The sequence below is a fragment of the Neomonachus schauinslandi genome, chromosome 5 (genome assembly GCF_002201575.2).
Source record: "Neomonachus schauinslandi chromosome 5, ASM220157v2, whole genome shotgun sequence".
Taxonomy (NCBI): domain Eukaryota; kingdom Metazoa; phylum Chordata; class Mammalia; order Carnivora; family Phocidae; genus Neomonachus; species Neomonachus schauinslandi.
This window is the reverse complement of record NC_058407.1, coordinates 168,003,791-168,031,772: the sequence shown is the minus strand read 5'-3', so window position 1 is coordinate 168,031,772 and position 27,982 is coordinate 168,003,791. Positions and strand designations below refer to the sequence as shown.

Here is a 27,982-nt window from a genome sequence, read left to right as displayed (position 1 = left end):
GGTTTCCTAATCTCTCCACAAGATGTGTGTCACAACTCTTGCTTTGAATCTGCAGCCTGCATCTTGTGGGTGTTCTCTTGCCCTGGAGGCTTGTCGGCGGTGCTAGAACCTGGAGTCTGAAGATCTAGGTATTCCAGTTCTTTTTTTAAAGATTTTATTTGAGAGAAAGAACACAAATGGCAGAGGGAGAGGGACAAGCGGACTCCCCACTGAGCACAGATCCCAAAGTGGGGCCCGATCCCAGGACCCCTGAGATCATGACCTGAGCCAAAGTCAGACACTTGCCTGAGCCACCCAGGTGCCCCCTGGGTATCCAGTTCTGACGCTGCCTCTGGTGCATCTGGCCAAGAGCTTATTAATGACACCAAGCAGACATGTGTTGGAATGGGGGGGCGAATGCCAGAACAGATAACAGGATGCCAGGCTGGAGGTTTATGTTCTACACGTTTACTAGGTTTTCAGAAGAGGATGTTTAGGTAGGAAATGTCTAGCAATTTCTGGCAATTTTTAAGGGGCTGTCAATACCTTAGATTGATGGTCTTCAGGGTATTGTTGTTTGAGAAAAGGGAACAGTTAGGTGTCATCATTGAGAAGGGAGTGGGAGATACAGAGAGACCCCCCTCCCCCCCAAAAAAAAGCCATGATGGGGAGAAAATCATTCAGTAATGCCCTCATTAATTGGCTTGTGGGTGGGGAAAATCAGGACTTGATCCACAAAGGTGTGCATAACTTGGTTGTCTCAGGAAGCCTCACGTTATAAGAATTCTGATTTACTTCATTCAGTTACTCGCTCCCCACACTTCTCTTGAGCACTTCATGAGACAGCCCTGTGCCAGCCAAAGTTACTTGTATTAGAATACTCTGTCCTTCGATTAGATGTCCCTTATAGGTTTACCAAACGAGATTTATAAACACAGGTCTGGAAACTTGCCCAGGTCACCCAGCAAGTAAGTGGTAGAGCTGGGATTTGAACCCCAGCGATGTGACTCCCAGAATCCACCATCCCCTGCACCGTAGTGCTGTGCTGCTCCGGGGAGAAGCTGTGTGTGACCCAGACCCGCTGGGAGGGAGGCCTGGTGCAGCTCTCTCGGTGCCAGAGCCATAGGCTGAAGGCTGCTCCTTCAATAAGCTCCTGGTGTGTGTGCATGCGTGCACGTATAATAAGGTATATAATAGTTTTAAATATAGTTGTCCCTTATTGTTCACAAGTTCTATGTTCGTGAATCCACCTGTTCACTAACACTTCTAACCCCAAGATGAGTACTCGTGGTGCTTTTGTGGTCATTTGCAGACATGCACAGACTGGTGAAAAATTCAAGTTGCCTAATGCTGTGTTTCCAGCTGAGTTCAAACAAGGCAGTGCTCTGCCTTCCTGTCCAGCTCAAACGTGTCCATTTAATGGCAGTTTTTTTGCATTTTTTGCTTTTCCTTGATGATTTTGCCATTTTTTAAATGGCCCTGAAGCATAGTACTCGAAGTACTGTCTAGTGTCCTAAACAAAAGAAGGCCGGATGTGCCTTAGATAAGCTTTGTTCAGGCATGAGTTACAGTGCCCTTGGCTGCAACTTCGTCTTTAATGAATCAATACATATTAATGCAAGTGTTTTTATTTTTATTTTTTTAAATTTTTATTTCTTAAGGTTTTATTTTAAGTAATCTCTACACCCAACATGGGGCTTGAACTCATAACCCCTAGATCAAGGGTCACACACTCAGGGCGCCTGGGTGGCTCAGACAGTCAGTTAAGCTTCTGACTCTGGATTTCAGCTGAGGTCATGATTTCAGGGTTGTGGGATTGAGCCCCTGGCGCAGAGCCTGCTTGAGATTCTCCCTCTCCCTCTGCCGCCCCTCCCAATAAAATAGAATAAACTTTAAAAAAAAAAAAAAAGTCACATGCTTCCCCAACTGCACCAGCCAGGCGGTTGATGTGACAGGTGTGTGGGGGGGAACAGAAACACCCCCGTTTCCCCAAGCAGCAGTGGTTCAGTATTCACTAATCAACACTCAGCATCCACAGTGACTTTAGGGAACATAACTACTATGAATAATGAGCACCAGGGCGTGTTCGGAGAGTGAGGGAACGTGCATGAGCAAGCCTGGCCTTCTGGAGAGCGGCGTTTCCTAAAGCAAGGATTGTGCCTCCCTGCTGTCTTCCCTGTGCGAACGGTACTTTATCTCACCTGGGGGATCAGGAGCTGAACTCCGCAGTCCCACTTTGAATGTAGGACCAGAGAAGTCACATGGGAGGGAACCAGCACTCCCCACCTATCCTTTACGTCTTCCCTACTGTGTTCATCTCCCACCATCTAAAAAGTGCATTTCTAAAAGGTGTCCTTTCTTGGCCCTCCCCCACAGCGGGTAACCGTCTCCCAGAGCAGAGGGAAAGCAGAGGTTCAGGCCGAGTCCTCATGCCCCACCACCATCCCCCAGCCCGGCTTGCCCTCCAGGTACAGTGCCTGGTGCACGCCCCGCCCCCCCCAACCACAAGCAGCTCCACGAGCAACAGCAGCAAAGCCCCGGCTCCAGGCTCTCCTGCAGACCACCACCCCATTTATCTCCTCCCTTCTCAGCCCAGCTTCCAGAGAGTTCTCTGTTTGCTTCCACCTCTCCCAAGTTTTCATCCCCATCATGCCACTGAAAGCCTTCAGTGTTGCCACATCCAGCCCCCGGGGGCATCTATCATTTAGAAGCCAAAACCCCTAGCACCCCGACAGTACTGCCTCCTGCCTGCCTTTCCGCCTTTCCCTGGCTTCTCTGCTCAAATCCTAAATGTTAGGGTGACCCAGTGCACTGCCTTTTATGGTCAACACTCAGGCCCCAAGAGATCTTAATCTGACCCGTGGCTTTAAATACCACCCTGACTGCTGTCTTCGGAGTTTGTGGCTTCATCTTCCCTTTGGAGCCTCCGACTCAGCCTGGGTCGGTGCCCCACTCCCCTCACTCCTGCTCTGCCCCTTCCTGTGCCATCAGGCCTCGGCTTTCCACCCACCCTGTTCTGTTGCCTTGTCTTCCTAGCATCCATCCCTTGTTTACTGGTCAGCAGCCCCCTGCCACACCAGCAGCCCTCACATCCCGCACTCAACTCTGAACGCCGCCAGAGAGCGAGGACCTGCCTGTCCTGTTCTTTGCTGTACCTCTAGTGCCAGTACAGGGCCTGGGACATCACAGGTGCTCAGTGATGTCCCGTGAGGTGACTGAGCAAATCTCAGTGCCTGAAAGGGAGCAGGGAAGTTGTTCATACCTGAAAAACGGCCTCTGTGGCAGGAAGAGCCTGAGCAGGTGCACACAGTTGTGTGTGCTGGAGACGCGGATGTGATGCCCCAGGCAACAGTAGAGCCCACTTCAGACATCCAGACTGCCTGGCCCGGCCTCGACTCCTCGCAGCTCAGGCATTTCAGACACCCCACCCCCCCCCCGCCCCGCCCCTGCGGCTTCTGCCGCAGGCGCCCCCTCCCATACCTTCAGAAACACTGGTTTGGAACCTATCGAGGACTGTTACTACTTCAAGTTTCCTTTCCTTTTTTTCGACATGTATCTTTTGGAAAAAGCCAGTTATTCAGTTGAGTTAGATGAGTAATGTTTTGTTGACTTTCGGAAATAGGAATATAACCCAGTCCGTCTCCAGGCTGCCTGGAAGGAGAGTGGGGAGAGCACTGTTTCCTTCGGCAGTGTTTCTGGAAACAGGTGCGCCTTCTCCTCCCCTGTGGAAGCTCATTTATGTCTACTGTTTGGCACATACTTGACTAAAGTGAGCTACAGTTACCATATTTTAATATATTTCTATAAAGAGAACACCGTGGGGCAGGTCCTGAGGCAGTTTTCAGTTTTCTTATTCCACAGAACATAGCAAATATTTGTTGAACAGGACCAAAAGCTTAATCTGAAGGATTCCTAAGTGTACTTGGCTCAGCAGTGGGGATGATGGTGAGTGAGATGTAGGCCTTGGCTTGAAGGATCTCCAGATCTGATAAAGAGACACAGACAAGAGAAAGGTCAGTGCAGTGGCGCGTACCCACAGGGTGGCATGTGACCCAGGCCTCCGGGATGCGGGCAGGACTGAGCTGAGCTCCTAGGTAGCTCACAGCAGTTTTAAGAAAGCAAGCCGAGTAGAGATTAGTAGTAGATGCCCTGTAATGGCCTGAGTCACTAGGTTAAGGGGACTGGAGTTGATCTAAGGCCACAGGGAAAACTGAAGGGTTGGAGGGGGCTGGAGAGACAGGAATTTTTCCACTTCACAGTGTGGCGAGTAGATGGGAAGGGGACAGGTGGAAGGCTCTTGCAGGAATACAGAGCAGAGGTGATGAGGGCCTGAATTAGTGTGAGACCAGCGGGACCAGGGAGAAACGGGAGAGTTCCCAGGACTGGATGGGACGGGAGGAATCAGGAATGACAGCAGATCTGTAATGTCACCAGCTGGGTGGCTGGTGGAACTTCTTGAGACAGGTGACCCAGGAGGTAGGGCAGGCAGGTGAGGAAAGAGGAGGTATTCAGCTGTAAGCGTGGCGGGGGTGGGGGGTGGGGGGCTTGGGTCACGCCCTGCCAGGCTGGGGGTGATCTGGGCTGGAAGTGACCATTTGGAGTCAACAGGCTCCTCAAAACGGGAGTGGGTGGGACCTGTCGGGAGGGAAGTGGGGAAACACCCACATCTAGGGGACAGCAGAGGGGGAGCCTGCACAGGTTAAAAAAAGAGGTGAGAATGGGGCGCCTGGGTGGCTCAGTCATTAAGCGTCTGTCTTCAGCCTGGGTCATGGTCCCAGGGTCCTGGGATCAAGCCCCGCATCGGGCTCCTTGCTCAGCGGGAAGCCTGCTTCTCCCTCCCCCACTTGCCCTGCTTGTGTTCCCTCTCTTGCTGTGTCTCTCTCTGTCAAATAAATAAAAAAATCTTAAAAAAAAAAAAAGAGGTGAGGGCACCAGAAGAAGGAGAGAGTTGTTTCTAGAAGGGAGGAAGGCACGGCTGCAGTCTGTCCTGGAGTTCACGTCAGTGGCAGTGGGCTGCAGAGGGCCGGGAAGGAAGTGGTAATGACAGCTCTCTTGAGAAGTGTGGCGAGAAGTGGGGGAAGGTGGTGGCAGGAGAGGTCAGAAGGGGTCAGGCTGAGTGGGAAGGGAGGGGGGCGGGGAGCTGGTATCAACACAGGCTAGGAAGCAAGGCGGTACAGGCTGAGAACTGGGTGAGAAAGGGTCAGGAAGTGGGAGGTGTGAACTTAAGATCTAAAGGGTAGTGACAAGGCCTAACCATGGGAGTCAATGGCCAAGGGGACAGAACTGTCAAGGGACTGGATACATTGTCCAGAGCAGCTGAGCAGCCATCCAGATGAGAAGACCCCCAGGGAAGAGGAAAGCAGGGGCCACGGTCCTCATGGAATGAGGGTGTGCATTGATGGGGAAGACCAGAACGTGATCAGCTCCTGGGATGTGCCTCAGAGACTTGGTCTTTTTCAAGCTGAGACCCGAGGAGAGGGAGCAACTTGCCATGGCCAAACTACTTGGGAAATCACAGCCCAGACTCTCCCCTGGGTGTGCCAGCTGCGTGGCTGGCACCCATGGGCCTTGCCCTGACCCTCCTCTTCTGGGTAGCGGTGCACCTGAGGGGCCTTCCAACTATTAGTATTCTTCCTTAATCTTCTAGGGGCTGGGGAGAAAGCCATTTTCTGTGTTTGGTTAGGAAACTGGCTCGGAAAAGCACTGGTGGTGATGACTTAGGTTTTGCTTCTGTCTGGGCACGCTGGGTAGGTGTGCTAGGGGGTGGGAGCGCCATCACTGGTACCGGAAGCTTTCTAAAGGATGTGCAGTCAGACACCAAGGGTGAAAATTTAAGCAAGTGACTCTGTTGTGGAAAGAATGGTCATCTATGATGCAATGACTCTAGTTTACAAAGCGTTTCTTCTTCCTGTTTTCCAGATCATTTTACAAAGAGCTGTTGGTTTTTGAGGGTTCCGCCCCCTGAAATTCAAATGATCCCCTTTCCTATAGTCATCTGTAATGTGTGCATGTGTGTTGGGCGGAGGGTCAGTAATCAGACCCTGGGATTTTCCTAGGCTGTGGTCTGTTTTTAAGTGTCTTCCTGAATTTAAAAGGTGTCATTCCGGCTCTCAGCATTGGCCTCTAAAATACGTCTTGAGAGAGAAATGGATTTGGCCTGACATCCGTTCACTTCTCTTCTTACAGTTGTCAGAAAACTTGGACTGGTTGACATGAGTGGAATTTTTCTTTCATTTGGATAAATGTGTCACTGTTGGATAGTGTTGTGACAGATGGAGAAATCCTATGTAGGGCACGCAGGAAGGACTGTGAGGGGCCGTTTGGCACAGGGGCTTGATATGAACCCATCTCGCCTCTTGGTTAATTATTCGTATGCACTTCCTGAAAAGAATGTTCTGTTTGAATAGCTTAGTAGAACAGCTCAGCGGACGCCCATCAGGGGCCAAGCAAGCTGCACCCGGGTTAGAACCCCGTGTGTCTGGCTGGGCCTGGGGGCGGGGGGGGGGGGGGAGGCGGTGGTCGGCTACAGTCCGGGCGACCACCTGACCAGTTCCTGCGCGCTGTGCGCAGTGCCACGGTCCACCCTGGCAAACGGGTGTGGCTGCTGGAACCCTTCCCAAACGGTGCCCCTTTCCCCACTCTTGCCACCTCACCCCGCCGGCCCTGTCGGCTGACAATGGGATACCTGTTCCCTCTCCCCGCAGGGCGTGCCCTCCTGGCCTCTCCCCACCCTTCCACACGGCCCATGGCCAAGCCTGGGCATCCTTTGGGGCTCACCCTGGGGACTCCGTGCTCTCTTCGGGTAGTCAGACCCACACACGGGTCGAGCAGGGCTCACCCTGCCCTGGACCTGTTGTCCAGACCCAGGGACCAGAGAAAGTGCAGCCGCATCGTTCGCCAGCGCTGCTGAGGGAGAAGGAAGGGGGTGGTGAGAGGGAGAAGGAAGGGGGTGGTGAGAGCGAGGGATGCCCAGGCTTCCGGCCCCCTTCGCCGCCGAGCCGACCCGTGTTCACTGTAGCCCACGGCGCGCCCGGGGAACGGGAGAGATGCGCACCTTTTGCCGGTTTCCGCTCCCCGGCTTCCGGCCCGGGTGGTCCTGACTAGTGGGTCCACGCCGCGAGGGTCCCCCAGGAGGGGCAGCGAGTCCCCCCCTTTCCCTCCGCTCCCGGCCTGCCAAGTCACGTGGCCCGTGGCGCCCCCCCACGGGCCAACCACGTGATGGCGGCGCGCCGTTGCCTCGGCAGCGGCTGCGGTAGCCCGCGGGGGCGGGGCAGCCGGCGGGGGCGGGGCTGGGGGGGGTACCCTGCAGGACGCACGGAAGGAGGGAGGGGGCCGTGCTCAGCGCCCCGGCCGGGCCACGGGGCCACAGGGCAACACGGCCACGCCGCCTGCCGCAAACCCTAGCCGGAGCGGAGCCGGGCGGGCAGGCAGAGCAGCTCGGTGAGTGCTCGCCGTGGGGGGTTGGCGGGGTGTGTGTGGGGGTACCCCGCCCTGCTGGGGGACCGACCGGAATTGCACCGGGAGACTCGACGGGGGAAGGGGATGGGCTTTCTCCTGGGCAGGCTTGGGATGGGGTGGCTTCGGGGTTGGAGGGCGGCCAGGTGGCCCCAACCCCATGAGATCCTCCGGCAGAGTGCGGCGCTGAGAAGGCTCGGAGGGAGGTCGGGGACGGGGGCCGAATGCGGGTCCTGCGGCTCCTGAGGCTTCCCTAGGGGAAGGGACAGAGATGCAGGTGGATGACTCTGGGAAAGCCCTAGGGGGGCTCCCCCCCCCCCCCCGCCCCGCGGGTGTGACAGAGACTGAGTCAGAAACAGACTCGCCATTGCTCATGCCCCAGATGTTTAAAGGAAATTAAAACAGGCAAACCCCAGACCCACCCCCTGGATCAGACAGGCCTGCCAAGGAGAATAGCTCATCTTTAGAGAGTCATCGTTATTCTACAAGAGCTTTTTTTCTCTGATTAACCCTTATATATTTAAAAAAAACAACAACAAAAATCGCCTGCAAAGTTTAGCCAGGAGAGTACCTTTTGGAGCCTCTGCCACCTGACAAATGTCTGGTTCCATCTTGCCCCACCCCACCCCCTGCCCCATCCGGGAGTGTGAGGACCAGACTCTGCCTCTCCCCCCGGGGTAGGGGGAGGAAGCCTGGCACAAGGTAGGACATTGGGGCTGGGATGGTTAGGATGGATATGAATCTGGTCCAGGCTGCTCCCTGAGCAGGAAGTGGCCTCTCTATCTCCAGGACCCACAGGCCTGCCTCAAGACCTGGCTCCAAGCAGATGCACACCCCGCCCTTCCTTCCACTCCCTGCCACCCTGAGGACATGTGCAGGGCTGAGGCTGCCTGGGCACTACCCAGAGGCTACTGTCCGCCCTCACTGCCCACAAAGCCCTCCATCTCCACTTTCCAACTCGAGTCCAGCCCATGCCCATGGATGGCCCCTGGGCTTCCCCCTTCTTCAGCCCACACATGCCTGTACCCCTTTGGAGGCCCCCAGGCCCTCCTGCCGCTCCCGGTCAGCCAGCCATTTCAGTGGGCACCCAGACCAGACCGACCCCAAGCTGCTCCCCTTACTAGTTCCTTCAGAGTGCCTGCAGCCCTGCGCCTCCGGTCCTACTGCCTGGGCTGCCTCTGGTTCCACACACCCCCCTGTATCCAGCCTTCCCCCCACATTTCCCTGACCCCTTCTGCAGCCAGCCTTCCTGCCATGTCCCCTTGCCTCTCAGAACCCTCCCATGCGGGCAGCATCTCATCTTTGAGGGAGGGCCCCTCTTTGCCAGTGCTGCCTTTACTACTTACGTTCTTGCTCCCCAGTAGGCACCTTCTCCCCAAGGCCCATGCAGCCTAGCCCCTCCTCTGCTCCCTTGGCCCTCACACCCCCTCCACTAAAGCAGCAGTTAGCTCTCTGGGTGAGAATCACCCCCTAATGCTGCTTCCCCACTGGGTAGAAGGAACTCACAGGATCCTCACCACTTCCATCTTTGATGCCTAAGTATCAAATGCATCCTGACCTTGGAGCCCAGTAAGCATCCATTGGATGGAGTTTAGAGGATGGATACTCTGAGGGGGCAAAGGTTGTGCCTTTCACCCATCCACACGGCCATATGCTGTCCTCCTCATACCTGTCGGCTCACTTCTGTGATGCATGGGAGAAGAAAAGAGGAAAAGTGCATTTTCAAATGATGCCATTCTCAATTATTTGGAGCTAACTGATGGATTAGTTAGCGGTGTTTCTCTGGATTCTCCCCGCGGGAAGGGACGTTCCGGTGATGGAAGTGCTCGAAAGCAGCGCCGCTGGCTGCAGACGTGGGCGAGGGGCAGAGTGACCATGGCTCTCACATCGACGTTCCTAGAAATGACCTAGTAATTGGTATCCCCTGGCAGAAATAGAAGTGCACAGAACTGTTCCCCAGGGTCCTGTTGGCCAGTAAAAGCTACACTTCTGCAGCCTGGCAGAGAACAGGGAGGAAGGCACCCCAAAAGAGAGAGCTCCTCCCCACCTCCAGGACCTTCCCATAGAACCCTTTTAGAGATTGACGTGGATAGATCCAATTTGGCACGTTCCCACAGCCACTGACCCTGGTAAACAGCCCCCACCCCCACCCCCACCCCCCAGCCGTGCTCCCTGGGACCTAGGAACACTGATCTGTTCTTAATAGCCTTAAGTAGGCTTTTGGTGGGGCCTATGCAGGCCTGAACGTACAAGTTAATATCTGATGCCAAGGGAGCTGTGAGGTGTCTGTGCCCTTGAAGTCTGCCCTACAGATTAATTAGAGCCGAGCCCGGCGTGCTGCTGCATGGGCCGGCCCCTTGGGCTGCACGAGACCGCCAATCCCCTATTTGGATTAGTGGAGATTTGGGTTTAAATTCACAAATCTTGACAGGTTGGCCCTTCTGATCTTCATGCCGTGTTATTGTCAAACCAGATACCTACCTGGGAGGACTGCAGACACCTCTGGCCTCCATTGCTCTGTGGAAGGTGCTCGTGTGGGTGGATTCAGTTCTTCCTTTTGCTCACGGTTTCCATCAGAGCCTGGATGTGGCTTTCCTTTAGTTCCAGAAACCAAGTGTTTCTGGAGGTGAACTGTGCCGATTAAAATTCAAGTTGGATTTGAGAAATGAGCCCCAGCTTGGAAATGTGTTTTTCGTGGTTGGCGCCTGGGCATTGAAAAGCGGTTTTGAGTCTTCGGTTCCGTTATTTTGTTTCCAAGTCCTGTAAGGGTAAGGATGTCCCCATTGGAAGATGCACAGGGTCAGAAAGTTCAGATGTCATGTTCAGGATCACACTCTGGGAGCAAACCCAGGCTTAGTGACTAGGTCCTAGGATCTTTATACATGCTGTAGCTCCCTACTCCTTGAAGATGGAAACAAACTGGAGGATTTCTTAGGGCTTTTGGCTAACCTTAGAGTTCCATTCACCCACAAGCCACAGTTGCTTGGAGCCTTTTTGATGTAGGGATGGAAGGCTGGATCATTAGCTTTGTGGAGGCACAATGGATGCTGGAGGGGGCAGGGGTGGGGGGGGGGTTCCTGGAAATGCACTCCTGACCCTCCTCCCCAACAGAGGGTCCCCACAATCCTGTGTAGGGATCAGGGACCCACACTCAGCACAACACCTGGTGTACAACAGGTCCCAGAGAAGGTTAACTTGCCCGGCTTCTGGCTTTTCCAGGTCTCGGGAACCCTCTGGGATGCCTGAGAGTGTCTCTCTCCTGCCCCCAGCCTGGCTCCCACCATGAGTGCCGAGCTCAACGTGCCTGTGGACCCCTCCACTCCTGCCTGCTCTGAACCGGGCCACAAGGGCATGGATTACCGAGACTGGGTCCGCCGCAGCTACCTGGAGCTGGTCACCTCCAACCACCACTCCGTGCAGGCCCTGTCCTGGAGGAAACTCTACCTGAGCAGAGCCAAGCTGAAGGCCTCCAGCCGGACCTCTGCCCTCCTCTCGGGCTTCGCCATGGTGAGTGCAGACACATGGCGGGGCCCTCGGCCTGCAAAGCAGGCTTCTGCTGTCGAGATCCTGTGACGCTTCAGGGAGCAAAGCGCTCCCTCTGGGCCCTACTGGCGGTCAGGACAGACCCTTAGGAAGTCTCCCCATGTCTCAGCTCCTCTGAGGGGCCTGCTCCGTCAACTGGAGGGGTTGTCTGGGGGATGCAGAGGCCCCAGAGGCCACAGAAAGCCCCCTTCTTTTTTTTTTTTTTAAGATTTTATTTATTTATTTATTTATTTGAGAGAGAGAGAGAGAATGAGCAGGGGGGAGAGGCAGAGGGAGAAACAGACTCCCCGCTGAGCAAGGAGCCCGATGTGGGACTCGATCCCAGGACCCTGGGACCATGACCCGAGCTGAGGGTAGACACCTAATGACTGAGCCACCCAGGTGTCCCAGAAAGCCCCCTTCTGACATTCCCACAAAGCAGTTACTTGGCAGGGAAGTCAAGAGCAATTGAAACAGCTTCAGTGTACAGGGGGGAAAGTACCATGTCTGCCTCATCCCGAGCACCACCCAAGAGTGGAAATCTGAAGGGTTTGAGCGGGACTGGGACTGATGGGGGTTTGCTCAGGTTAACCCAGCTTGGGACGCAGATGGCCCCCCCACACCCCCAGATGTGGCCTCTTGGTGACGGAGCAGAGCCTCTAGCCTGACTCCTGGCTGCCAGGCAGGCTGCAGCTTTCCTCTGCGTCCTTCCCCAGGACAAGAGTTGGTCTTGGGCAGAACCACGTGCCCTGAGAAGGGCCGTGTCACCTGTTGACTCCAAGGCCCCTGACCCACATCCCTTCAGGGAATTGCCCCAGAGGGTGAAGATGCCAGGATTCAGAGTGACCACCCCTCTTTCTCTGTTGTATGCTCAGAGGTCCTCTTGAGTGGAAATAATTTTTTTCTTTTTTTTTAAAGATTTTATTTATTTATTTGAGAGAGAGCACAAGCAGAGGGAGAGGGAGAAGCAGGCTCCCCACTGAGCAGGGAGCCCGACGTAGGGCTCAATCCCAGGACCCCAGGATCATGACCTGAGCCTAAGGCAGATGCCCAACCGACTGAGCCACCCAGGCGCCCCAATTTTTTCCTTTAATGTAAAAAACAATTGTTATTTTTCCAAAGCCCAGAGCCACCGTTGTCAGGTCGGCAGTACAGAAAATAAGTTGTCAGAGTGAGCCACTGTGGCCAGTCCTGTGGCAGGGGCTTGCTCACTCATTGGTACAGTCCACCCTTGGAAAACCGAGAGCCTGCGTAGTCTGGGTGTGACAGAGGTCACCAAGCTTACAGGCAGTAAGTTTGGGTTTGGATCTGTAGTTTAAAGCAAAGGCTTTAGTTCAGTGTCGCGTGGTATTGATTTACTTATTTTTAACATAACTTCAAAAGGGTACAATCATATGGGGCACAACTTGGGCTTATAGTGATTTTCTTCTTGTGGTTTCCGTCACACACAAAAGACAGAATGCTTTCTCAAGCTTAATTTGAAGGGTATGTGTGAGAAGTATAAACATCACTATGAAAATGAGAGCTTGTTTTCTCTCCACCACGGAATTATAGGATTGCATTAGGTTTGTCTGGCCTGCTCTTATTATTATTTTTGTGACTCTGGAAAAACCGTGAGGAGTATCGCGTGACCTGGTGCGGTGTGCCGGTTTCCTTTGTGTGGGGGGCCCGGGTCTCAGAATTCAGTTCCTGTCTGCAGTGTCTGCTTAGACCCTGGCCTTCAAAACACTAGGATCTGCAGACTTAGAGAAGCTTCACTCTTTCCGCAGCCCACAAAAGGGCTCACCCACATTGAAGCCTCCAAAACTACTCATTTAAAATTGGAAAACCGGCCCTGTTCATCAGGTTATAAAACAAAGAGTGGTTTCTGGAGGACTAGTGTGAGATCGAGTGGCAGCCTGCAGGGGCATGAAGTGGTCTTAGATGAAAATAGTGACCACAGAGAGACAGGCATGGGAGGGCCCGGATGTGCCCCACAGGGTGCCGCCCATCCCTAGCTTGGCGATGGCGGTCACCCTTGCCAGTAAGAATTCCTTTCTTCAGCATTTACGGAGTGTCTCCTCTACCTGCACGTGCTCCCTTACGCAGTCTGGGATACATTTCAGCAGCCGTACAGTGCCCTCGCCTTGCCTTCTAGAAGGTTCCTCTCAGGGAGGCTGCCACAGCCTAATACGCACCAGAGATTCCGCCGTAAGGGGGGGGGCGGGGGGAGGGGACTGTAAAGCAGTAGAAAGAGCGTGGCGCAGAGAGCAGGGGTAGGGAGAGCAGCAGCGTGCCCACTTGACCAGCGTAACATGCTGCTGGTAGACCAGGTCATGATTCATCAGACAGTGGCTCAGCGCGGGAGGAGGCAGATGCACGCAGACACCGTGGCCGACTGAGGGGCAGGGATAAGCGCAAATGAAGACAGACAGTTTGCTAGGTGGAGTCTCTCCCTTCATGTTACGTATCCCCTAATTAGAATTGCAAAGCTGTTCTTTTGTCCAACAACAAGCTTTAGGCCCAGCCTGGAGCCTGTTTCTTTATGTTTATCCTTCTGCAAACACACAGAACCAGTGATCCGAGGCCCCCTCATAAAACCTTTGCATAAACACATTGAAAAATGGCCTTTTGGCCCTTTCTCTCCTGGAGGCTGAACAAAACTTTCTCACTGTAGGCCTTTTACTTATCTTTGTTTCTCACCTCAGCGCCCTCTGTAGTTTACAACCTCCTTTTGTTGAACCATGTCCTTTGTGGTAACAAGAGCCTGCCCAGGCCACAGGAGCACTGAGAAAAGACCATCCTTCAACTCGTATGGTATGGCAACTGTATGGAGCAGTGATCACTGCCGAGTTTCTGTTCAGCTCTGGTCCACCAGGACTGCCGTATCTTCTTTTTACCTACCGAATGTTCCATCTCTGCTGAGAGGATGAGTCTCTCACTCTAGGAGGCGGAAGTTGCTACAAGTTGTGAAATCTTTCTTGTAAAATTTTAAAAACAGGATGGCTTAGATCTAGGAAGCAAACACAGTGGGTAGAAAAGCTTTCCTCTGGCTTCTTTCTGCTTTACCTCCCCTTTCCTTGACTGGTCTGGTTTCTTACCTCTGGGTACCTGGGAGAAGGTGGTGAGCCCCGGAGTCCTTGCCGGGCCTGGACTAAACTGTCCCCTGGGGGAAGGGATGGGAGCCGGGCCACAGGAGGGAGCCATTCGAGCCATTCTGCGTGGACTGGGTTCCGCCCTGGGGAAAGTAAGGCAGGAGAACATTTCCTAGTCTGTAGTTTGAATGCTACCTTTGGGCCTTGTGCTGAGCAGGTCCTGCCTTGCTGGCTATAGACCTTCGCTACCACAGAGATAGGATGGGGCTTCTGGTTCCCACTGTGGATCCATCCATTGATCCATCGATATTTATTTATTTATTTTAAGATTTTATTTATTTATTTGACAGAGAGAGACACAGTGAGAGAGGGAACACAAGCAGGGGGAGTGGGAGAGGGAGAAGCAGGCTCCCCGCCGAGCAGGGAGCCCGATGTGGGGCTCGATCCCAGAACCCTGGTATCATGACCCGAGCCGAAGGCAGACGCTTAATGACTGAGCCACCCAGGCACCCCTTATTTATTTATTTTTGAAGATTTATTTATTTATTTGTGAGAGAACACACGCGCTCACATGTGTTGGGGGGAAGAGCGGAGGGAGAGGGAGAATCTCAAGCAGACTCCCCTGAGTGTGGAGCCTGGATGCGCGGCTCGATCTCAGGACCCTGAGATCACCACCTGAGCCGAAACCAAGAGTCGGATGCTTAACCGACTGTGCCACCCAGGCACCCCTTTTTCTTTTATTTAAAACTAGTTTGGGGGGCGCCTGGCTGGCTCAGTCAGTAGAGCATGTGACTCTTGATCTCGGGGGCGTGAGTTAAAAATTTTTTTCAGTTAAAAAATAATAAAAACGGTGGCGCCTGGGTGGCTCAGTTGTTAAGCGTCTGCCTTCAGCTCCGGTCATGATCCCAGGGTCCTGGGATGGAGCCCCGCATCGGGCTCCCTGCTCCTCGGGAGGCCTGCTTCTCCCTCTGCCTGCTGCTCCCCCTGCTTGTGCTCTCTCTCTGTGTCAAATAAATAAATAAAATCTAAAAAATAAAATAAAATAATAATAATAAAAACAGTTTTTGTCAAGGTTAGTACATGCTCGCAGCTTACAAAGGAAGGAGCGCCTGGAGGCTGGTAAGCAGCCCTGGCCTCCGCCCAGCAGCAGCGCCTGCAGGCCCCTTCTCTCTGAGTAACTTTCTCCAGACTACTGTTTCTAGATTTATCCATTTCAGGCCTTACCTATTGGCCTTGTCTCCCTGTGACTGTGGGTGATGACTCAGCTCCCTGTGCAGCACAGCCCCCCCCCCCAGCCCCCCCTCACCTCTGCCCTCATTCCTGTCACCGTTCCATGCGGGCTTCTCTCTGGGGCGTCTCGTCTGGACTCCTCTGCCAGATGCACCCTGCGGTCCGCGTGAGGCTGTCCAGGTGGGCAGCTCTGAGTCTGGGGGCCGCCAGGAGCCCCCGGTTACTACTTTTCTCTTGTTACCCTTTGAAAGGTTAGGTTTTAATTTTTTTTAAGTATTTTGTAGATTTTGTTTATTTATTTGACAGCAAGAGAGCACAAGCAGGGGGAGCAGCAGGAGAGGGAGAAGCAGGCTCCCCGCTGAGCAGGGAGCCCGATGCGGGGCTCGATCCCAGGACCCTGGGATCATGACCTGAGCCGAAGGCAGCTGCTTAACGAACTGAGCCACCCAGGCGCCCCATTTTTTTATTTTTTTGAAAAACAGCAGTTGTTTGGTGGCTAAGCCAAGCCCACAGGTTCCCAGGAAGTGTGGCCTCTGCCCTGGCTCAAAGCCTGGCACCCCAGGAACCCCCTGTGTTGGCACCGGGAAGGCCCCCCGGGTGGGTGTGGGGATGAGGCCCTCCATTCCCCTCCCTGTGCTTTAATCCTTCGAGATCCTTCCTCAGTGAGATGTTCCTTAGCTGCTCAGAAAACAGGGAGTGCTGAAGTGTGGGAATGGCGAGGCGGGTGCCCCCTGCCCTTCGCGGGCCCAGGACGGGGGGCGCCCCGACCCAGCCCCGCCCGCTCTGCCCCACAGGTGGCCATGGTGGAGGTGCAGCTGGAGACGCAGTACCAGTACCCCCGGCCGCTGCTCATCGCCTTCAGCGCCTGCACCACGGTGCTGGTGGCCGTGCACCTCTTCGCCCTGCTCATCAGCACGTGCATCCTGCCCAACGTGGAGGCCGTGAGCAACATCCACAACCTCAACTCCATCAGCGAGTCGCCGCACGAGCGCATGCACCCCTACATCGAGCTGGCCTGGGGCTTCTCCACCGTGCTGGGCATCCTGCTCTTCCTGGCCGAGGTGGTGCTGCTTTGCTGGATCAAGTTCCTGCCCGTGGATGCGCGCCACCAGCCCGGACCCCCGCCCGGCCCCGGCGGTCACACAGGCTGGCAGGCCGCCCTCGTGTCCACCATCATCATGGTGCCCGTGGGCCTCATCTTCGTGGTCTTCACCATCCATTTCTACCGCTCCCTGGTGCGCCACAAAACCGAGCGGCACAACCGCGAGATCGAGGAGCTGCACAAGCTCAAGGTGCAGCTGGACGGCCACGAGCGCAGCCTGCAGGTGGTGTGAGGGCGCGGCGCCCCGGGGGCACAGCACGGAGGTGGGCTGCCGGCGAGGCCGCCCTGACACTGCCATGTGGTTCGAGACCAAAGTCTTACCCCCTGTCTTCACGCTGGAAAACCTGGCTGGGTGGTCCTCCCGCAGAAATTGGAAATCTGTAGTAAAAAGAGAGACTCTGTTGCTCAAAGAGCTGAGACCAAAAAAAAAGCCTGAGTCCTGGGGCCTGGGGATTTCCTGCGGCAGGAGAGGGGGCTCCGAGCAGCCCCCAGGCATCCCGGGCAATCTCAGCGATGGGGAGCCGGCGGCCGGCGGGGGAGGGCTGAGGGTTTCAGAGGAGGGATGGCCCCATGACACCTGAAGTGGGTCTCAACGTGCCACCCTCTGTGACTAGATGGGGTGCAGGCCCACAGCTTGGCCTGGTGCTTCCCTCCCCTGCCCTGGGGGGATTAGGTGGCCAGGCTGACAGGGGAGAGGCAGGAGCCGGGGTCCCAGGTCTGCTCAGCAGGCGTGGTGGGTGCTCAGCCAGGCATCGGACTGGTCTGGCCCTGGGGAAGACTTCCAAGGATGGAGGCCTGGCAGGGCTAGGGAGGCACGTCTGTGGGCATCCCATGTGGGATGGGGGGGGCGAGGGTGTACTCTGGGGCACACTGGGCTCAAGTTCTCTATTCCTAGCCAGCCTGGAGCCCTGGTCACGTTGACGCAGCAAAGCCACCAGTTTGGGGAAAGGGCCTACAGTCCAGAGGCCTCAATCTTTGGGCTACAGAATGGCCTCTGAGCCCACATTGGCTGCCCCTCCAGGCTATGGCTGCCAAAGGTACTTGCCCAGAAAGCAGAGCGTGCCTCTTGTCTCCCTGCTGCCTGTGACCCCAGGAGGCGGGAGGGCGCGGCCTGGGGACTTTCTGTCCAGATAAGGCCTGTTGGCCTGACCTGGCCAAATGCAAGTCCTGTGGAGTAGCAGCTGCAGGGAGGGCGAGACCGCCATTCCTCTCGGCCACACGCAGGGGCCCAGCTCACACATTTCCACAGCCACGCACATACATCCTACGACTCAGCTTAGGGGCAAGCATGCCGCATCCCGAGCTGCTTTTAAAACCCATGTTTACCACATCGGCCAGCGGCAGCCTAGAGAGGGAGCCTTTCTCGTTTCTGTCCTCGGACGTCATGCTCTGATGGCATCTCTGTGGCCAGCTTACTCTCTGTCTGGGGTCTGGGGTGCCTGTGCCAAGAAATCCTGGCTGGCCTAGCGGTGGCTGCTGGGGATGGGACGCACTGTTGAGGACAGAAACCTTAACACGTAACCAAGATGCTGCGGGGCTGTCTGGGAGGCGCACCGGGAGTCGCCGTTGTAAGTCGGGACATTATGGGAGCCTGGACATCGGGTTCCGTGGAGCCAGACGAGGGCCTTCCATGGGGCGCGGTCCTGGCATTCTGCAGAGCTGTCATTGCTTGCTTGCTCTCCGGTGTGTGTCGCTTCTCTCCTGGAGCTTTGTCGAGAAGGCTTGTCTGGCTTCGTATGTATTTGCTTTGTGTCAGCGTCACTGAAAGACGGCCACTCCGTGTCCTGGCGGGAGCGGGACGGGCTGGCTCTTCCCCACAGCTGGGAGCGGACAGCAGGCCCTTCCTCGAGCCTGAGGCTTCGGAGAGGGCTGTGCTGGCCTCACTTCCCCGGGCCATCTGGTGCCCTGCCCCAAGTGTGCCAGACGTGCCGAGCCCCCCGGACTGGAAAGCACACCCCAGTGCTGGCGGGGGGCCAGTTGTTAATGTCCGCTCTGCCTCGGACTGGCCGCTGGGTGACTCGTGACAGTGCCACGTGGGTAGCAAAGACACCACATCCCGTGTTCTTAAGGCTGATTCAAGAATTCTTGGTCTCGGGGCGCCTGGGTGGCTCAGTTGGTTAAGCGACTGCCTTCGGCTCAGGTCATGATCCTGGAGTCCCGGGATCGAGTCCCGCGTCGGGCTCCCTGCTCGGCAGGGAATCTGCTTCTCCCTCTGCCCCTCCCCCTCTCATGTGCTCTCTCTCTCTCATTCTCTCTCTGTCAAATAATAAATAAAATCTTTAAAAAAAAAAAAAAAAGAATTCTTGGTCTCTTTCATCTAGTCTTCTCCCAGCTCCCAGAGGCATGGGACAAGCGGAATTTCTGTGGAACAGAGAGGACCATGGGTCTGGGGATGGGTGGCCAGGTGGGGAGTCTCAGGGCAGCCCCAGGGCTTTGGGGGAGAAGGAGGAGTGGCTGCTATTTGGAGCTGCAGACACAACTCAGCGGGGCAGGTGGGGGAGGGGGAGGACAGCTGCCGAGCTGGAAAGGCAGTTTCTGGAGGTTTAACCTGGCTGTGAGGTGTTCCAGGCGCCGCGGCCGCTCTGGGTGAGCCCCCATGCCCGCTGCCCAGAGCCAGCGAGGGCTCGCCCTAGTTTCCTCTAAGCGGGGCCTTACCGGTGCTCACGACCCGAGTGTCCGCAGATACGCCGAGGCGCTTTCCAAAGTGGAGCACGGTCTCCATTTAGTACCTGGCCAGAAGTTGGAAAACTCAAGTGATTCTATTTTAGAAACTGCGAGGGCAGAGTGTATTCTGGTGTCTTCTAGGAAAGTCTGGTGAGGCGTGAGTCTGAGTGCACCAGGGCTGTCGCGCGCTGATTAACTCGTGCATGACACCGGAGATCACAGATGGTGAACGCAACCCCTGTCCTGTGTGTGGGTTTTTCAAACAGTTGCCCGGGATTGAACTGAATAAACAAGTAAATCCCTGACGTGCCCTCTCTGCTCTTGGCGGAGCACGGTGGCCGGAGGTGACGGGCGGGAGCCCCTGGCGCTTCCCCGGTGTTTGCTGCCTCCCGGAGGGCAGACCACTTCTCCTGGAGTCCCTCCTGCCTCTTCTGAATTGCTGGTCACGGGCCTCGTGTCTTAACAGGCTTCCCAGGCGAGGGGGTGACTCTTCTGGAATGGGCAGGCAGGGTGCTCGGACCCAGATGTGCTGGGAGGCTCCCTCCAGGTGCGGCCCCAAGAGAACTGGGCGTCCCTGCCTGCTGCCTCCCTTCCCTTCCCCAGCGGGGCTCCCCCTTTCCAGAAACACAGCAAAGGACAGCCCCGCGGGGGGCTGAGCACCAACAGAGCCCACCTGACCAGGGCTAGCTTGAAGGTCCCCATCCATACTCTCCAGGTGAGGAGCCACTGAAGCTCTGGTCCTTTGGTGGCGCCTTCTCCATCCCAGGTACCTGTGGCTCTGGTGTTGGGACAGGGAATCCCTCCCACATCCTAGTGACACTCATGAGAAGCTCCCAGACGTTCTGTTTTGTAACTGTTACCCACTGAGGCCCGTCCAGGAAAGGATTGTCTGCCTTCTATTATTTTTAACTTGCAGGCACTTCAACCTAGAGGCTCCTAGGAGTCAGATGTGCAAACATGGACAAGTTCTGCCAATCCAGCGGGGGCCCACTTGCCTCTGCAGCTGGGGAGGAGGACTTCCCAGGCCCCCGGGTCTAAAGGAGGGCTGAGTTCTGCACAAAGCTCGGGTCCAGCAAGCCCACTGCACAGACCACTCCCCAGTGAGTGCAGCCAACTCACAGAAGGCTCAGTCTTGACTCACATGCCCCCAGAAGGTGGAGAGGTAGGGTCCACAGAAGCCTGGGTGGGGGCCATAGGGTGAGGGGCACAGGACTGAGCCGAGATTCCTCGCTAGGCCCATTTAGAACCTGCTGACCCCTCTTTCCACCCCTGATGTCTGCGCCCCGCCCCCACAGTTACTGGGGACACAGTGTAGACAGGTTCCACATGCATCTCAACAGGAATAACCCAGAGGATGCTTCTCAGACTGAGCTCCACATCCTCCTGCCCGTTGGGACCAGCCTGGGCCTCCCTGCCTCCAGGTCCAAACAAATAAATGGGCCTGAGTTTCCTTAACATCTTTCAAAGCAGGACAGGCTATCGGCTGCGCTCTCCCTGACTGACTGGAAGAGGATGGTGCAGGAAGCCAGCCTCAGAGTGGAGGCTTCCGTGTTAGTACGTTCCCGAAGGCCCATCGCTCCTTGTAGTCGGGAGGCCGCCAGAGCATCGGGACAGAATGGTCCGCACAGCATACGTCTGGTGTTGACGCAGAGCGTGCGAGTGCAGTAACAGCACCTCAGATACAGGGTTGAGCAGCGATCGTACCCCTCAGCCGGTGGCTGAGCCTCCCAGCCTGGCCCTCTCCCAGCCCCATCCCGGTTGGTGACAGGAGCAGTGGATGCAGAGGTGGGCACACTGAACCTGAGTCTTCATGTTGTAGCTGCAAGGACAAACCCAACTTAGGGTCACCAACTTGGCCGTGATGATGATGCAGCATGTCCCGAGGTGTGCTCCGGGGACCGTATGGACCATGGCATGGAGCGTGTCCTGAGGGGCCCTCTGCGGGGCTGTAGGAAGGGCCCACTGTCAAATGGCAAGCACTGGGTGATTCTGGGGGCAACGGGCTTCTTTGCTGAGTGGCTCTCCCCCCACAGGTTTGGGGGTGCAGCATTTCCCACATGGACGTGTCGGCAGAGCATCCTGCGGGCCCTACACACGGGGTGCTCTAAGGCCCAGCCTGTCAGGGCAGAGGCTCCCACAGGCCCCTGAGAAGCAGACCACCAGGCTTGCGAGCCCACTGAGCTGTTCACATGCAACAGGATGGCTGGAGCTCCAGCCAGGCTTACATCCGAACGCCCAGGGAGGGACTGAGAGCAGGGTCCGCGAGGGTCACAACTGCGGAAGGAAGCCATCCTCCACCTTCCTGCTCCAAGTGAGCTGACTCGGAGCCACCCGCTGTGCAGCTGGGCTCAGTTCAGCCACTAGAAACCCAGCGGCCTCTCCGTGGGTCTCCAGAGTGATGCCACTTCAGAGACAGTGCATGGTGGTCAGTGACTGCCCCCCTCCCAACCTGACAGCTCACAGAAGGTTCTAAAATGATTGAAGACCAGTGCGGACAATGAACGTTTCTGGGCTCTGATGGGGCCCTGGTCCCAAGGCTTGGCTCTGAGCATGTGGCTGGTGAGCATATTTGGTCTTAGGCCTAGAAGAGGGCTGGCTGCCATCCAGGTGAGCACCCCATACAGCACGTGTCAGAAGTCCCCCTACTTTCTCACAGCATGGGGCAGGGAGGGAGGTGGGACCAGACTCTCCGGAGATTCCCCTGTCCTCACTGCCCCCCAACAGCCCCCGGGGGTCAAGCCTGACCCAGGCAGAGCCTGACGCAGAGACGGTCACCAGCTCTGAAGGCTGAAATAATAACTTCGTATCTTCTGTCAATTCTGCTCTCCAACTCGCCTCCCAAATGAAAGGACTAGAGAATGGGGTTATCAGGGAACTTCATTAAGAGAAAGAGATAAAGGAGAAAACGGTTTTAGGTGGTACCAACATGTTTAAGCTCAAATGATCCCACTGCCCTCCAGCTGTGATAAGCCAGCCACACGGGTGGCCACGGGGCAGGTCAGACAGGACCGACCTGAGGCACGTTCCCATCACAACCGGCCCCCAGGCGGGGCCCACACTGTCGTCGTGTCAGGATGCCAAGCAGTCTTCTCTTAAAAGCTAACAAGCTGGGGAGAAAGCCCCCTGTGCCGGGCTTCCCGGCCTCAAGTGCTGGCAACAGTCAAGCCTGGAGCCGGCTCCCTGGCCAGGCCCGGCACCGGCGCCTGTCCCCGGGGAGGTGGCTCACATAGGTCTCCCTTGAAAGGAGAGAGAGATCTGCAGGAGTTCCTGCCCCAGTTCTTGCTGCCTCCCGCCGGGACAGAACTCGGCCGACAGCTCCCTGAAGGTGGCGCAGATGCGGCGAGCCTCGATGTGTCTGCGGTGGACAGCATGCTTCCATTGGTGCCGCGCGGCTCCCGTGAGCACGAGCAGCGAGCGGCGGGGCAGGGGGACAGCCACCTCCACCTCCTGGCACAGGACGGACCTGCTGGGGGCCATCACCCCTTCCACCAAGGCCTCCGGGAAGCCGGAAGGGGCCAGACAGAGCAGCAGGCTGCCGGGCGCCTCCCGGGACATGGACAGCACAGTCGGGGACAGGAGGTTGAGGCTCACCAGCCGCTCCCCCCACAGCCAGGCGTCGTCCAGGTGGGGGTCGATGGCCGAGCCCCGCTCAGGGCAGTAGTCCAGGTTACACTGCTCCACGGGCCGGAAGTCCTCCAGGATGGGGTACAGCCCCATTCTCCGCACCACCTCCCGGCTGAAGCTGGGGAGGCCTCTGAAGCCGGCGGTCTTGAGCTTCTGTTTCCGAAAGTTGACTTTGGGGCCGTAGTCCTGAAGGGTGAGGACAAAGGGGAAGTGGAGAAGGGTCTGAGTTGATACGAATGGCTATCACAGGCCAGGTGTGAAGAATCTGATTGCAGCGACCAAGACAAGCAAAAACGCCTGACTCTGGATCAGGATCTGGCTCTCCAGCAGGAGGAGGCCGGCCCCAACGACAAACAGCAAATGCTCAGATGCTGGGAAACGCCAAGGGAAGAAATAAAGCAGGGAAGGGGGTATGATGTGCCGGGGAGGGGGGGGATGTCTTCGCTCGTGTGCCCCTGAACGCAGAGAGAGAGGGAGACAAAGGGTCAGGATGCGGGAAGGAGCCAGGAGGGAGGGAGGGCCAGCCCAAGGCAGCCTCCTCACGTGGTCAGCGCTGGGGATCCCTGGTGTTCAGAACTGCGACGAAGTTCCGCTCCCGGCTACATGCCCAGGATTGGAAACACGGCCACGCAGACACGTGCCCACGGGTGTTCACAGCAGCACCGGGGCACGACAGCCGAAAAGCGGGAACAGGCCAGTGTCCGCGATGGGACAGATGGATGAAGCGGTGGTGGCAGGTCCGTACAATGGAGTACCATCCGGCCGCAAACGCCACGCGGCACTGACAACGCTGTCAGGGGAACAAGCCCACACGAAGGGCCACATGTTCTATAATCCCATTTACGTGAAATGTCCAGAACAGGCAAATCCAGAGATGGAAGGGGGATTAGTGGTTGCCAGGGGACGGGAGAATGGGGAGCGACTGCTCCTGGGGACAGGTCCCCTTTGGGGTGATGGGTCTGTTCTAGAAGCAGGCAGTGGAGAGGGTCGCACATTCTGAATATAGCAAAACCGTACATGTTAAATGAGTGAATTTTACGGTATGTGGATTCTATCTAAAAAAACAACCGTTACAAAGGAGACTCCCAGAATAGCCCTCAGACTTGTGGCCCAAGGGGTGAGCATTTATCCAGCAACTCCTGCCCCCTCGGCCCCTCCCCACCCCCCCAGTAGAGGGTGGCACTATCTGGTGCAAACGTCTTTCTCCTTCCAGCTTTGGCAGGTCTCAGCGTAGCTGCACCCCACCCCTCCCCCAGCCCCAGTGGCAGCAGGCGAGGGAGGAGGCTGGGGGTGCAGCGCACAGAGGGAGGTGGGACCTGCAGTGTCTCGGGAGCATAGAGGGCTCACAGGGCCATCGAAGAGCAGCAGGGAAAGCGAAGGTTGGGACGGGAGGCCTAGCAGAGCAGCGAGTCCATCTGAGGAGGGGTCCTCTCCAGGGCCAACTGACAGAACAGGGGTGGGGGCCACAGGAAGCTCCAGAAGGAATCCCAGCGGCAGAACCAGGGGCTGGGACCTAGGTGGGGGCAGTGGGGGTGCAGGGTGCTGTGTTCTCAGATTCCGGGCATGTTTTGAAGGAAGAAAGCGGGCAGGGATGACCAGTGAGAGAGAGAGAAGTCTGGAGAGCTGCATGGTTTCCGGCCCAGCAGATGGAAGATGGAATTTGCCGAGACGGGGACACCGCAGGGGTGCCGGGGTGGGCCAAGACTCAGTGAGGGTCTGACAGATCTGGGAAGCCGGCTGGAGCCATGAACATGGGAGTCGCAAACGCACGCACCGCGTCAGAGCCGGGACTCATGGAGACCAGCAAGGGAGCGTCTGGAAACGGAGAGGCCCGAGGGCTGCGCCTGACAGCTGGCCGCTGGGTGGGGGCGCGGACGCCAGGATGGATGCGGCCAGTGCGTGAATGCGCGAAGCGGGAGCTGAATGCGCAAAGCAGGAGCGGGAGGAGAGGCACTGGAGACAGAACGAACGACTCTTCGGAGGAGCCGGCTGCAGAGGTGAGAGAGGGAGCTTACGGACAGTCTGGGGGGAAAGCTCCAGTTGAGGTAAAACTGACATCGAGGACAGAGGGGGGTGGGGGGGCTTGGAGAGAAGGGCACGGCTTTCTCGGAGAAGCGTGAGGAGCCCGTGAGGAGCCGGACTGACCGGGGCTGGGGTTTAGCGGAAGGAGCAGGGCAGTGAGGGGCACCAGAGAAGTGCTGTAATAACCAGCGAAGCACTGAAGTCACTGAGGGGGGAGGGAAGGACAGAAGGCGGCCGATGGCGGACAGTGCTGCAGGGAAGGGGATGCAATCCCCGACAAAGGGGAGGTCCAGGACTTGGGGGCCCGAGTGTCTCAAAACTGATGGGGAGAGGACTTCGGTGGGAAGGTGACTGGCAGCCTTCTAGAAACCCTCGGAGCTGAGCATCAGTCTGTATGGCCCCGCCTCACCACCTCTGGTGTCTGGTGGGGAAGTGCGCAGGCCCAGGGCACAGGCAGGCCTCCACCACACACCACACACCACTCCCCTGGCTGCCCAAGTCCCAGGGTCAGGGGAGCTCGCCCCCCTAACGGCCCTGGGGGGCTGTGGCTGCCGAGAGAGGCGCTGGGAGGGACGTGAGCAAAGGGGCGTGGGGCAAGGAGTCTGGAGGGGCCCGGTAGGGTGACTCCTCTCTGACCAGCCAGCCCGGCCCTCCCCTCCTCCCAGCTGCGGGCTGGACCTACCTGCTTCCTCCGTCCAGACTGGGAGAGCTTCCAAGGCTCCCGGTCCATCAGCTGCACCATCTCGGCTTCCTCCTCCCGGGTCACAAAATCCTCTATCAGCGTCACACCAGGGAAGGGGAAGGCCCAGCCTTCAAAGTCAGACTCCTCGGCCCCCACGGCCCAGCCAGTGTCAGAGTAGTAAATGAAACGGTGCGTTTTCTGCGAAAGAAAGATGGGGGACCTGGGGCCACTGATGCCCTGCCTCACGCCACATGTGTGCCTTCTAGGGGCCAGCTTGCCCGCCCCCAAAGCCACTCTGGAAAGCAGCTGGAGTCCAGAGGGAGGCAGAACCCCTCCCTGTCTGGGGCTGCCTCCTGGGAAGGGCCCTGTGCCCGGTTTCTCACTTTCCTCATCTTAAGTGGGAAGAGCGTCCACGTACCTACTCTCTGTTCTCTGTTTTAAAGATGAGGTGACCCGGGCCGTGCAAAGTTAAGGAACTAGCCTGAGGCTGCACAGCCAGGGGCTGCCTGCGAGTCCTCGCTGTGCTAGTGTCGCTGTGGGGTATCTTCTGGCCTCCCCGGCCGCGGGGGGCGGGACTAAAGGAGAGGACCCCGGGGCTGTCCAGAGGGCGAGCATGCTAGGCAGCTAGAGGGGAGTCTCTGAAGTGGGGGTGACTCTGGGCCCTGCCCTCCTCTGGCTGCAGAGGCACTGCCTGAATTTCCCTTCCAAAGAGGAGAGAACTTGCCAGTCATCCTCGAGAAGTGCCCAGCTGACAACCTCCTGCTGCCTCGGGTCTCGGGCAGAGGCCGTCCTGGTCCCAGGCAGCCCCCAGCCAATGACTCAGCGCAGGCCTGGCCTTTTCTACCCGACACGGGACGCCTCTATCCGTCAGTCCGCTCCGGAGCTCCCAGCTGGGTTGGCCATGACTTTGTCCCAGCTGCATGGCAGTCTGAGGTCCGCCCTGTCCACTTAATTCTGCTTCCTCCCCGCCTTTACATTTCAGGGCCACTGCTGCCCAGCCCGTCTGTGAACCATCGTGTCCTCTGTCTTCTGGCACCTCCCACAGAACACATTAAAATCAGGGAGTCATCCTGTACCTTCTGCTCATCCCATAGCCAGCAAGTCAGGCAGGTGCTAGGCCCACACCCACGGGCACAGCAGAGTTCAGACTTTTGGCACTTCTCAGGTTTTACTTGCAGCAAAAACATATAGGGCATAAAATTTGCCATCATCACTATCTTTAAGTGAACAGGTCAACGTCAAATACGGTCACATTGTCCTGCACCCATCCCCACCTTTCTAAAACTCTGGACTCTAAACAACTCTTCGTTCTTTTCCCCAAGCCGCAGGAACCCACCATTCTACTTTCTGACTCTATGAATTTGATTCCTCTCCGGGCCTCGTGGAATCAGAATCCTGCGACATTTATCCTCTTGTGACTCACATTTCACTCAGCATAATGACCTCAGGATCCATTCATGTCACAGCAGGTGTCAAAACGCCCTTCCTTTTTAAGGTACATAACATTCCATCGGACACAGTAGGCCACCTTTGTTTACCTGCTCGTCCACTGCGGGACACCTAAATTGCTTCCACATTGTAGCTACTATGGAACGTGGGCGTACAAATATCTCTTCAAGGGCCTGCTTTCCATTCTTTTGGGTGTATACCCAGAACTGCTAGATCACACAGGAATTCTACTTTTAGTTTGCTCAGAAATCACCAGATCGTTTTCCACTTTTACCAGGGATGCTGTGAGAGTTTCTGCACTGGCTTCCCAGACTCCATACCTTCCTATCTGCCTCTCCCCCTCCCGGGATCTTTCTAAAATTTACCCGTAACTTCCTTTAAAACCCTGAGCGGCTCTCCGTGGCCCTCAGGACAAGTCCAGCCTACCCAGCCACCACACACAGTGCCCTCTGTGGTCAGCGCCGGCGGCCCCTGAAGCGTCACGCTCCTCCCAAGCGCACGCACTTGCCCCAGGCCTGCACCCAAGCAGTCCTCCAGCGGAAACGCCCTTGCCCCCCCTCAAAGGCTCTGAGTCCTTTTCCCTTAATTAATTGGAATTAATTTCCTCCTTGACCACTTCTGCTCAACGGTGCCTAGGGCACTTTGCCGTGCCCGGTTTTCGGCATTCTCTTCTCTTTCCGGGTCGTCTCCCCACTCCGTGAAGCTCGCAGCCCCAGACGCGGGGTTGGGGGGTGGGGGGCCCCCTACGTGGAGGCTTGCTGTCACACTCTCCCCAAGGCTCAAAGGGGAGTTGTGGTCGGATGGCATCCACTCCAAGCCCACCCCTCAAAGCTCTCATCTCTTCCTGCAACGCCCCCAGAGCGAGGGCCCCTGACACGGGTTGATCCGCAGCCCGTCTTCGTAGCCAGTCTGGGCCTCAGTTTCCCCATATGAAGAAGGGAGCTGTGGCACGGCCCCTCCCCCCAGCCCTCACCTGCGGGGGGTGCTGCCAGGGCGGGTCACCTCCGCGCTGCCGCTCGCAGATCAGACAGGTCCGGATGCCCTTGCAGCCGCATTCCCGGAGGACCTCGGGGGTCGCCACCGCTGCAGCCGCCATCGCCGCGTCCTGGCGACCAGGGCGCAGGCGCGGAGCCGCGGGGGCCGCTGGGAGTTGTAGTCCGCCCGCGGGGCACGAGGTCC

The 27,982-nt window shown here is 56.9% G+C and overlaps 2 protein-coding genes across 5 annotated transcripts; one reads left to right on the top strand and one right to left on the bottom strand.

Annotated features, from left to right (window-relative positions):
* Positions 1-54: 54 nt before the first annotated feature.
* Positions 55-18,515, top strand: ORAI2 (ORAI calcium release-activated calcium modulator 2). 4 transcript variants are annotated; one of them, XM_021700430.1, is made up of 3 exons: positions 55-128; positions 10,704-10,941; positions 16,055-18,515. In XM_021700430.1, exons 2-3 carry the CDS (start codon positions 10,717-10,719, stop codon positions 16,592-16,594), a joined length of 765 nt encoding a protein of 254 aa, XP_021556105.1. In that variant the 5' UTR covers positions 55-128; positions 10,704-10,716; the 3' UTR covers positions 16,595-18,515. The 4 variants fall into 4 exon arrangements, with proteins under 4 accessions (XP_021556105.1, XP_044771085.1, XP_021556104.1 ...); XM_044915150.1 differs by lacking the exon at positions 55-128 and adding an exon at positions 7,297-7,419; XM_021700429.2 differs by lacking the exon at positions 55-128 and adding an exon at positions 7,297-7,419 and having other exon boundaries at positions 10,654-10,941.
* A 3,376-nt stretch (positions 18,516-21,891) lies between these two features.
* Positions 21,892-27,936, bottom strand: ALKBH4 (alkB homolog 4, lysine demethylase). Its single transcript, XM_021700509.1, has 3 exons — positions 27,777-27,936; positions 25,355-25,552; positions 21,892-22,836 (listed from the first exon to the last, which is right to left on the bottom strand). The coding sequence occupies exons 1-3, from the start codon at positions 27,897-27,899 to the stop codon at positions 22,249-22,251; spliced, it is 909 nt and encodes a 302-aa protein (XP_021556184.1). The 5' UTR covers positions 27,900-27,936; the 3' UTR covers positions 21,892-22,248.
* Between the last annotated feature and the right edge of the window lie 46 nt (positions 27,937-27,982).